This window comes from Astatotilapia calliptera, chromosome 9, assembly GCF_964374335.1.
Source record: "Astatotilapia calliptera chromosome 9, fAstCal68.1, whole genome shotgun sequence".
NCBI classification, from domain to species: Eukaryota; Metazoa; Chordata; class Actinopteri; order Cichliformes; family Cichlidae; genus Astatotilapia; species Astatotilapia calliptera.
In genome coordinates this window covers 11,315,548-11,327,652 of record NC_137430.1, presented here as the reverse complement: position 1 = coordinate 11,327,652, position 12,105 = coordinate 11,315,548, and the positions used below count along the sequence as shown (strand labels likewise).

General features: G+C 41.1%; 1 protein-coding gene across 1 annotated transcript; it reads left to right on the top strand.

Moving 5' to 3' along the window:
- Positions 1–1,085: 1,085 nt before the first annotated feature.
- Positions 1,086–10,816, top strand: sh3glb1a (SH3-domain GRB2-like endophilin B1a). Its single transcript, XM_026179720.2, has 9 exons — positions 1,086–1,452; positions 1,875–2,016; positions 2,635–2,763; positions 4,133–4,266; positions 4,646–4,738; positions 7,340–7,429; positions 8,391–8,491; positions 9,010–9,244; positions 9,615–10,816. Exons 1-9 carry the CDS (start codon positions 1,390–1,392, stop codon positions 9,720–9,722), a joined length of 1,095 nt encoding a protein of 364 aa, XP_026035505.2. The 5' UTR covers positions 1,086–1,389; the 3' UTR covers positions 9,723–10,816.
- The last annotated feature ends 1,289 nt before the right edge of the window (positions 10,817–12,105 follow it).

Below are 12,105 nucleotides of genomic sequence, written 5' to 3'. Positions count from 1 at the left end.
AATTCTGCTTTTGTTAAGATGTTTTTGGAGAAAGGGCTGATGTTTGCAAAAGATATTGTGTTACTGATGGGGTACAGCACATGTGTCAGCAGATTTTATGGAAAAGTGTACTTAACAGTTCTGTGTGTGCACTAATGTGCACTTTACTTTCAGTGGAATTGCAAATTAATTTATAGGAGGCAAATGAGCCTCCACAAACCCAACCAACACCACCTCCTCCTGTTGATGTCAAACATAGAAATAATGTATCCTTAAATAATAATAATAATAATAATAATAATAATAATAATAATAATAATAATAATAATAATAATAATAATAATTATTATTATTATTATTATTATTATTATTAACAACAATCTTTTGTATTTGTATTTATGGTATAATAACGAAAGATTCACAGAATAGTTTCACACAGTTACCAAAGGCACATGAGAAAGTAAATGGCAGAGGCCTTAAAAAAGAAACTTAACGTGACTTAAAAAAGAAATAATTTTTTTTTTGTTTTTTTACTGTTAGCACCCTGATAAAAACTTGCCCTCGTTAAAACTGAATTCCCCCCATGTCTAGCTTATATTGAAATGTTTACAGAATGAGTGAGAAGTATAAAATGAAAAAGTTGTTATAGTTTAGAAGATAAAAAATAGTTTATTTTTCCCAAAGGCTGGGACATTCCTGTGTTGCAGGAGAAAATTAGAATAAGTAAGTAAAATAAAAGGAAATCGGGCTCAGTTAAATTAAAAAGCAGAATTTTAAAAAAAAGACAAAAAATTTAAAATTCGCTTTTTTTTAAGAAGTACAAAATCAAAATAAATACAATGGCGGCTAATGTTTCCGTGTGACGTGAATGCATCCAAAGATTACTTGTAAAGCAAGAGAGAAATCTCCTACTCGCTACTGTATTCCTTTGGTCATACGGCGACCTTTGAATATTCAGGGTACTGTTTGGCTGTTAGAACAAAAATCACTTGCTTCAGCAGTTGCATATAATTTCAGGCAAGTGCTGTCCCTCGCATCATCTAAACTGCATTTTCAACGTCCCCACCCATCGTCGTATATTATTATGCGCATTGGCAATATCCACTGACAAGTTATAGAAGGGCCCTGCGACAGACTGGCGACCTGTCCAGGGTGTAGCCCGCCTCTCGCCCTATGACAGCTGGGATAGGCTCCAGCGCCCCCCGCGACCCTGAAAAGGATAAGCGGAAGCGAATGGATGGATGGATGGAAGGGAACAATCTTGTCACTATACTATCTTTGCCTGGCTCAACAGCTGGGTGGAACTTGGACAAAAAAAAGTTGCTTCAATGACATTTTGTATAGTGATGGCTCTTTGAGGGCGAGACAAGCCAGTTGTTAACATTAAGTGTTTACTTTCGCTGCTGTGCCATGGATTTTAATGTAAAACGGCTAGCCGCAGACGCCGGTACTTTTCTGAGCCGAGCGGTACAAGTAAGTCTACTCATTTAGTTCATAGGAATTGTTGCTAGCCAATGTTAGCCACTGTGAGGTAGCCTTAGCTTCCTTGCTAAAGAGCTAACGTTACCGTGATTGTTACTTTGTAGCTTAGCAGTTACACCTAATTGTAACTTAATTTCTATAATTTGCATTGTAGGATGTATTTAAAAAGCACGTGCGTCACCCAGGTTGTGTTAACACTAAGCTATTTGTTCAACTTAACTATCATTGAAGGCCTCAACACCGTCACATGAAGCTATCAACAGCAGCTGGCAGATAGCGCTAACCTTTATTTTCCGAGCTTAATAACGTTGCTTAGCTCTTTACTCTCAGTCGTCTTGTGTGTATCTTTGAATACATCTGTGAAAGCTACAACTCGCATGCGCAATGTAAACGCATATTTTTTAATTTTTCAGTTTACAGAAGAGAAGCTTGGTCAGGCTGAAAAGACAGAATTGGATGCCCATTTGGAGAAACTTTTGATCAGAGCTGAGAGCACCAAGCAATGGACAGAAAAGATTATGAAGCAGACAGAAGTCTTACTACAGCCCAACCCCAGTAAGATCACTCTTTTTGACTTTCGAAGGACTGACACTGACATCTCTAAGCAGCACAGGGCACCCACCCACACAATGTTCTTATAGACCTGCAACCTGATATTCAGGAATCAGGAATTCCCTGAAGAGCAGCTCAATAAAGATGAAAGATTTGTCGCTGCCACTAAGGCTCACATTAAAAGCTTTACTTCTCAGAGAGGGTGTTTGACTTCCACGGGTATGTAGGGTGCCTGTGAAGTCTGTAAACTCAGCTGTGCATCCTCCTCACTTCACACCATGATGTTGCATCTCTGCAGCCGAACACCAGCATAGGCACAACAAACACAGACCGACCATCTGGCGGTTGCAGTCTTGTGCAACAGTCATAGAAACGGGATTTTACTGTGTTCACGTTAAACACAGCACAGATAATCTTTCATGTGATGTAGTAACATGAAACAAATTACAGCGGTTTCCGAGAGACGCTGGCTTGTAGTTTGTCATAGCTGTCACAATGAAAGCTTTCAGTGTGGGTCTTTAAGTCGGGCTGTCTGAAGCATACTAAAGTCACTCCCTGCATTTGGCTCGCTCACTGTAGTCCTGTGACTTTGTAATTGAGTTTTCTCCTTGCGCTCTGCAGATGTCCGGCTAGAAGAATTTGTTTATGAGAAACTGGAGAAGAAGGTCCCCACACGTATGAACAATCATGAGCTGCTGGGACAGTCCATGATTGAATCAGGGAATGAATTTGGTCCTGGAACTGCCTATGGTGAGTGCCACGGTGAAACACTGACAAGTACTGGGGCTGTAGTCGATCAAAGACTGTCTTTGCTCAGGGAAAGAAAGTCTGCACATTACCTCCAGATTAAATAAATCAGCTACAGAGCGGCTAGCCCAGTTAGACTGCATGAATTATAAATACGCATAAAAACCTAATATTTGCACCATATTTAATGATTTTCACTTTGTTTTTTGTATTAAAATGGGAAAAGACTTTGAGCCAGGTACTCTGCACTTGCACATAGGCTCATGATATCTGAATAATGCTAATAGGCCTGTCTCAGCTGTGGCTGGATGCATCTGCCGTTAGAAAGCCGATAGACCAAAGCTACTCTGGCTTTGATTTGTTCACTCACAAAGCTTCATACATTAAACAGCAAATCTGGCAGAAAAACCTAAATCATGCCCCAGTTTTCCCAGGTAGTCTGTTCCTTTTCCAGAAATAATTAGCTACTATTGATGGAGATTTTTTTTGTTGTCCTTCTTAAAGTAATGTTGTTGTGAGTTTAATGAGAATTTGCACAGTCGGAGCAATCAACCTGAGATAACCCCAGTCCTACTGGGAGCACCAGCTGAGCTGAAACTTTGTGGTCTTTATTTCGCTGATTTGAATCTTTAACAAAAAATTAGTTTAAACCCTACAAAGGCAACTAAAAGAGGCCTTATAGCAACTCAGGTCAGAGTAGCTGTTTGATCATTAGCAAGCCTCCTGACATTACACAATGGACAAAAGACTAAAAGAAATTACGGTCGCTCTAGATGTTCAGTTGTTAATAGAATATAAATGCACGATTGACAGTGGGAAGGGAAAACACCCTTTTAACAGGAAGAAACATCCCACAGAACCAGGCTCAGGGGGAGGCAGTTACTTGGTTAGCAGGGAGGGGAGGGAGACAGGACAAAAGACACACTGTGGAAGAGAGCCAGAGATTAATAATAACTACTGGTTACATGCAGGGTGGTGTGAACAAAGAGGAAATGCAGTGCATCATGGGTCACTCCCAGTAGCCTAGGTCTGTTGCAGCATCACTAAGGATCCAGTCACCTGGTCCAGCCCTAACTATAAGCTTTATCAGAAGGAAAGATTTTTAAGCCTAATCTTAAAAATCTCTAAATATTTCTCAAAACATCATCAGCTTGTTTGGTATTCCAGTATTCTGTCTCATGAAGACGTGTAAAACAGAGTTAAACTCTGGTTTGTTTGCTTTAAAGAACATTTTGATGATTTGAGAACCATCTTCTGCTATTTTCAGTCCCAGCCAGGCCCTTTATCAGTGTCAAGCTGAAACAATATCACCATTCTCCCTCCCAGGTTTTCTGCTGGCACTAAACTTTCCTTTTGCTGCTGACCATTGTAGGAAACGCTCTGATAAAATGTGGAGAGACGGAGAAGCAGATTGGTGGGGCAGAACGGGAGTTCATCCAGAGTGCCGCCATCAACTTCCTGACACCGTTCAGAAACTTTTTAGAGGGCGACTTCAAAACTATTCTGGTGAGTTGGACCCGCAGGCTACCTGTCCTGAATCACTTTCGCTTTTTCCCGGACTTTGACCTTTAAATCTGGATCTCATTCACAACAGTGATGGCTGCAGAGGGTCAACGAGTATAGCTTTAATGATTATAGCCATTATTTTACAAAGTAGTGAAAGATCCTGTTGAAGTCTGTACTTTATGCTCACTTCAGTTTAGAGTCTAGTGTTCAGACTGTCAGGTGTGTGCAAACCCACACTGTGATTATAGAAAACAAGCCCTTATAATCGTGTTATAATCTAAAGTAAACACCTGATGAATGAAGTAGAAGCCTTGTTTACACTGTGCTGTGTCCATGTGTCGTTTATCTGTGAGACTTTTGTGTTGTGATTTGTGTCCAGAAAGAGAGGAAGCTGCTGCAGGTTAAACGCCTGGATCTGGATGCAGCCAAAACCAGACTAAAGAAAGCCAGGATGGCTGATGCAAGAGCTGCAGTAAGGACACACACACACACGCTGATAGAACAGCTTAGTGAATTCTGCTTTTAGTACATTCACTGGCTAACGTCTTCACTGGGGAAGAAAATCTATTGGGCGTGTCCCACTGTCACTCTGTCTGAAGTCACACAAGTACTGCCTGACACACTATGTTACACAACACAAGGCTGACCATTTTATTTCTTGTGACATGCAAAGAGTCACATGAGCCACCATGGGAAGTTTTAGAGTTCCCTTTTCTTAATTTAATCTCATGCTTTGTGTTCATGTTCTTCAGACAGACTGTTGAAACTCTTGATTAAACCAAGTGTGGCAACAAAGCATGTCCTTATTCTGGTTGTGAGGTGGCCAGGTGTGTGGGTGTAGGTGTGTGTGGGTGTGAGGAGCATGTATTTGTCCTTGTACCGCATGGTGTGCCACAGTTTGCACGTAAAAGCCTTGTTTAATATGTAAGCTCACTGGCCAATTGATTAGGTACACGTTGTTACTATTAGGTTGGACCTTCTTCTGCCATCATAACCTCCTTAATTCTTCCTGGCAAGCATAAAACAAGGAGCTGGAAACAATCTTCAGAGATTTTGGTCTATAATGCAAATCCACAACATCCCAAGGATGCTAGTTTGGATTGACATCTGATAACTCTGTGTGAGATATGGTACGTTATCCTGAGCCATGTTAAAAAAGGTCACTGAATAGTTTTAATGCTCATTTTAATGCTCTGTTTGAACTTCAGCAAGGCTGTAAGCCATCAGCTATGTGATTGGCTGATTTAGGTTTGTGTTAATGAGTGGTTGAACCTAATAAACTGTCCAATGAATGAAATATAAGTGGTGACGTGTTTAAAAATATTTTATTACATATTCGCTCTTAGTAGAAACTCTTGTGTTCTTCTCCACTGTTGTCACATAATTGCCAATTAACAATATAACATTAAACCGTATATGAGGAGTGCATATTTGGCTGTAATGTCTTGTAATGTGTGTATTACTACAAATTCAAAGCTGCCCCTATTTTTCTCTGCTCTCCCACTCAAACTGAGCTCAGAAAGTTGTTTAAACATTTAAGTTATTAAGTGCTAAATATAATGGTATGTATTCATTTTTAATCTACGTGCATAATGTGTAGTGCTCAACTGTTTTTGTCTACAAGCAAAAAGAGTTTTCTGTAATGTTAATGGGTATTTATGTGCTTTGATTTTGTTTAAGGGGATATGACTCTCACAGCTAAGACTGTCTGAAGATGGTCTCACTAATGACCTCAGTTTTTTTTATCATCTTAGGCTTGAATTATTTTCAGCTTACATCTAAAGCATTCAGGTTGTCAGTAAGGAAATAGGTTAGATGTGTCTGAGCCGGTGTTGCTGTACAAATACTGAACAGAAGCAGTACAGTATCATGTAAGAGCCGTAGATGACAGTATCCCAGCAGTCCCAGTCTTCAGTGTTTCCAGAAAACATTCGTATCTTTTGCTCACAGTTTCCCTTGGGAAGAAACAATCTCACTGAAACAGAGTGAGCATAACTTCCTCCTCCTTATGATCGTCTGTTCTATTATCTCTTGTAGGATATTTAAAGTGTTTTAATGTAGCATTTTCAAACAGCACAGTCTAGTGAGTACTGTTGCTTTAATTGTGTGTTAAATCTCTAAAAACAGCTTTTTGTATCCACATTATCTGAGTAAACATGTTCACTCATGAGTGAGAACACTGTAAACTAAACATGTGAGACGTAAATAGTCGTTTCTCTAATCTTAAGCTGAATCATGGTGTGACATAAGGAGGGTAGCACACAGATCAGCGGGCGTCTGAGGAGAAACAGTTGATGTGCTACATGATCACGGTGCGGTTTTGTCAGAGCATGCCACTGTTGCACTTTCGCACAAACGCAGTGTGTACGCTTGTTTTGTGTTGGCTGTGGCTGTGCAGCAGCTGGAGCTCTAACTACTGTGTCACTGTTTTTAAAACGCAAAGCAGCAGATGTGAGCAGAGGAAGTGACAGAGGTGAGTGGAATGTTGGAGCCATCTTTGAACTGAACACACACGCACAGACCAAGCCTCCTGGTAGTAGTGTCAACAGCTGCTGTCGATTTCTCCATCTCCTCCATCACACATGCTGTGATACCTCATGGAAATGAAATCCTTGCAGACAAACCTGACAGGGACCAAACACTGCAGAAGCTTCCATCCTCCACAGCTCTCCCTCAGCCTGTGAAGTAGGACAGCGAGGCCATTGTCCACATGTTTATTGGACCTCTTAGCCATCCCAGCAGACCTCATATTGAATTGGCTTGCTCAGTATACGGAAAAGGAAACGTCATGTTCAGCTGTGTCTTTGTCCCTGTTTATCCATACTGCAAATCGTGTTATTTTTCCTTTTTTTAAAGACATCTGACTCATTCCATAAAAGTTGTATATTATGAAAAGCACAGATCCACACTCTGCCAACTAAACCCATCTTCTTTTTTTTTTCCATCTTTAAATCATATTTCCTTTAGCCTCGCCTACGCTTTTCCTTATCTGTGTCATCTTTGTCATCCATAGCCTTGAAAGTTTTGAAATGAGGTTTTTCTGTAAATTATAGTTTCCTTTCTTCATTCACAGGCAGAGCAGGAACTCAAGATGACCCAGAGCGAGTTCGACCGGCAGGCAGAAATCACCAGACTGCTGTTAGAAGGCGTCAGCAGCACCCATGTATGTAGTAAGGATGTTCCTGGTGACTGATTTCTTAGTTCTTAATTAAACTGACTGACTAGTTAGTCTACAAACACTCAGATATCAAGTTAGGTTTCAGGATCCTTTCATGTACAATGTCTGTCTAAACAAATCCATTTGAAACCATTAACCACATTCTTCAGTAATGAATCCTAGTTTCAGTGCCGGTACACTATGTGGCACCTCACACTGTGCATAAGGAACGTTGCACATTATGAACATTTCACACAGACGATGAAGAAGAAGAAAAACCCTTGAAAAAACTGATATTAAACATGATATGAAGCCCAGACCTCGCTCTCTACAGCCATCTCCTCCAGCTTATCTGGGGGGAACACAGAGGCGTTCCCAGGCCAGCTGAGAGATGTGTTTTCTGCAGCGTGTCCTGGTTCTACCCCAGGAGGAAACCACCTCAACTGGCTCCTTTCAATGTAGAGGAGCAGCAACTGTACTCTGAGCCCCTCCCAAATGACTGAGTTCCTCAGCTTATCTCTAAGGCAGAGGCCAGCCACCTTTAGGAGGAAGCTCGTTTCCACCGCTTGTATCATGATCTCATTTATTTGCGTTCAAAATAACTAACAATAATAGGCTTAACAAATATTTATGGTGTTTTTTTTCCTACAACATGTGGAGGCTGCAGCTCCATCTTGTGGAAGACACAACAATTTACCAGCATTGGGCTTCAGTTAAAATGTTAACAATTAGATTACACGACTAGTACATGTGGTACCTACTAGTAAGAATGGCAACGATTAGTCGACGTGTGGTGTACGGCCCTAATGTAGCCCAGCTAACACTGTTACTGTGTTATAGTGCTGCTTTCTGTGCTGCTGCCTGTCTGAAAAATGAAACCAAGTAAATAAAACATTGTTTAACACTGGGAGGACTGCACTCTTGTTTTCCTCTTATTGATGTTTCACTAATGCCGTCTCACCTCTAGGCACACCACCTACGCTGCTTGAATGACTTTGTGGAGGCCGAGACTACTTACTACGCACAGTGTTACCATTACATGGTGGATCTCCAAAAGCAGCTTGGCAGGTGAAATACTACTGCTACGTTTCATTCCTTATGTCAAGAATATATCTTACTCTGCTGTTAGAAAACATGAGGTTTTTGATATCAGCGATGATACGTAGCTGTTCTGAACCACAGGACTGGAGCATCTGTGAAAAGTGCACAAGCAATCCTCATCAGTATTTTTCAAACAGAACCTGTGTTTTGTTATTACTCATAATAGTTTTAATGTACTCTGACTGTAAAGAAGATGAGTCATTCTACTCCTTATCATTTTGATGTTATTCACTTTTAGAGCCTGACTCGTCAAACAAAAGTGTTTTAACGATGTTTTTGTCATTTGTGTTTGTTAATATCTAAGTTAGCAAGTCTGAGGAGGGGTTGCAAAAAATTTCCTCCCTTTGAACTGTAAAAAAATGAAAGAGTAATGCTGACAAATTTAATTGAGAGAGAGATAACACTGAACTTGAACTCAAACACTCATTGTGGTTCTGGGGTTCCCCAGCAGTCCACAGTTGCTTATCATCTCCTCCTCCCTCCAGTTTCCCCACATCATTCTCTAACAACAACCAATCATCAGTGTCGGGCGGGGCCAGCATCTCGGTGCCCACCATACCAATGTCCGCCTCCCTGCCCAGTGTGTCTGCAGGCCGCAGCAGCTCCTCGGCTTCAGGTGGATTCAGTGAATTGCGCAGCTCCAACGGCAGCCGGAAAGCCCGGGTCCTTTATGACTACGATGCTGGCAACAGCAGTGAGCTTTCCCTGCTGGCTGATGAGGTGAGGATGAAATATTCACTGTTCCTTCTCAGTTTAACTTCATGCAAGAATCCAGAAGATTGAGAAGCCTATTTTAGTCATTTTCTTCACGTGTCTTTAACCGCATGGTCCTGTAGCAGTTCCTCTATCATAACCTCTATTCAGCAGAACATAGGCCACTCCTCTTCCTTGCGGTTGAGTAACCATGAAGCAAGTTTACCTTATTTTACATTCAGAAAAAACCCCAGTCTGACGCTGCAATTGTGAGCTAACGTTGCAGCCTGAGCCGCCTGAAAATAGCACTATCTATAACAAATGTGCATCTCAGAGAGTGCCTGTAATAGAAAAACAGATGTGATCATTTAATGCAGTTTTGCATTTGTGCTTCCAGGTGATTGTAGTCAGCAGCGTCCCAGGCATGGATTCAGACTGGCTCATGGGCGAGCGAGGCAGCCAGAAAGGCAAAGTGCCAATCACCTACCTGGAGCTGCTTAACTGAGACCCACAGTCCCTTCTCTCTCTCTCTCTCTCTCTCTCTCTCTGCCCCTCTATCTGTCCAGCCCTCAGTAACCAGCTGTGATCTCATATTTATATGCAGGGGCAGGCGTCACTTTCTCCTCCATTCAGCCGTTTAGAATGAGTTTTATTTGCAGGAAGGAGGCGTGCCACTTGTTGCAGACATGAATTGGGATGAATAAAATGGAGAGAAGGGAAAGCAAACTGACCCATCCTCTCATGTGTATGCCATACATTTGTAAAACCTGCTTCCTTGCCTTTTTTTCTCTTTGATGCCATACGACCTGAAACATGTGCCAGAACATCTCCCAAACTGTAACTTTGGAAAAACAAACTTTGTTTACAGCATATATATATATCTCAGATGGTGACCGTCATGTTTTTCCCTTGCATTTTTGTTCTTGTGTGTAAGTAGTGATACAGAGAAGACTTTTAATTTGGTGGAAAAAAAAAAAAAAGCACTTCAGTTTGAAGTGATGCTGATCTTCTTAAAGTCTTATTTTATAAACGATCTTGTGATGCAGTAGCAGCTGTTGTGGTTTAGCCTGAATATGAATTGTTTGTAACAGTGTTGTCAGTCAGCTTTACTCACACGGAGCCTCGAGACAACATGTGCCCTCTCACAGTCAGTGCCTTTTTGCAGCTAAACCAGCAGTATTGAGGCTGTCAGATAAGCCTCCTCTACAAGTGTTCAATCCTGATATTTGTACTCGGCTCATGCACAATTTAGGTCGAATATTTATCATCCACAAACAGCGACTGCGTTTGACACATTGGTGATTTTGGTCAGCTTGGTGTTTGATTTTTTTATTTTTATTTAAAGGCCTGAAAGAAAACATTTAACATTTAATCTACCTTTTTTCCATTACTAACATCCCTCATCAGTTTCCCATAAACATGCATTTCAAACTATTATGTAGACAATTTCTCCAAAATATTTTGTTACATTCTGGGAGATTTCAGTATGCTATCCCTCGGCTGCTTTTTTGTTTTGTGCGTGTAACTGATAAGATGACACAGTTGTAAAAAGAAGAAAAAACCCCAATAAGATGCATAAAATAAAGTGTTTAGAGACTGGATGCGTGTAAATTTGCTCCCCTCACTCTCGAGTGTTCATGTTCACTGATGGAACCACCAGAGGGCAGGACAAGCAGGGAACACACACAGTCTCGAATCAGCTGGATGATACATTTGTAGCAACTGCTTCCTTCTTTTATGTGCAGAAGAACATACTAAACAGATTTTTGTTGAAGTAAAAATTCAGACATCGGAAGACTTATTTCAAAAGCGTTCTTTGGTTTGAACACGTGCTACCACAACAGTATTTACAAGGCAGTTACTGGGCCACAACTGGGAGGAGAGGTTGAACCCGAGGACTAAAATAAATTCATAATGTCCACTATACTTTAGAGCCAGCTGCTTCGATCACTGCAGAGATTTTGTTAATGTAAAACTGACCCCACTGATTCTCAGGCTACTTTAATTTGAAAATATAGCATACTATCTTTACCCCGGTGTTTGGGCTCTCTCCTGACCTATTCTCCGGTGACTTCCACATCTCCCAGAAGAGCCTCATGCTGCAGCGCTAGCAGCTGTGGACCACAAACCTAGCTACAAATCCCCAGATAATAACTGACCCAGCTGAACATAATATCTTTATCTGAAGATGATTTAAAGGGTTAGCTAAATCCTCTTGGTCTGTGTACATTAATCTGTGTACCGTAGTAGTTTTTGCCTTTTTTGACCTTAACATGTCACAGTAATTTCATTAAATGAGCCTGTAAAGTTGTCTCTAGCTTCTGTTAGCCAGATAATCAAGAAAGCTCTTTTCTAGCTCAACAGTAAGTCCAGCACAAAGGGGCCTCATCCTGGCCTTTCAGAGGAGCAGGAAGGGTTAAGAGGAAGTGGAATTTTGCAAACTGCCTGTTGACTAAGAAGTTGCCTCAACATTAATATACACAGGGCAATATTTTCATTTTCCAGCATGCACTCATCAGCGAAACTTCAGACATTAACTGCTTCCCTTTGGCCTCAGCAGCCTTCAGTAGCACTTACCGAAAGGGTTTTTTGAGTGTATTGTTAACACGAATTACTTAAACGGTGAAAGAGAAAATCTTCTGACAGTAAGAATAAGATCCGTTGAATCATGTGAACTCTGAAATGAAGCAGCAGCCTGACAGTGACTCACTGGCCCCAGTAAAACCACAGCAGTTACATTAACTCGTCGGTTGCGCAGCGCTCAGTACTCCCTAACTCTGCATTTATGTTTTTCCAGATCTTTCACAATTCATATTGTTGCCTTTCTAAAAATAACCCACACACTTCATGCAGATGATCAGATGAGTGATAGCCTGTCAGAGAAGAGG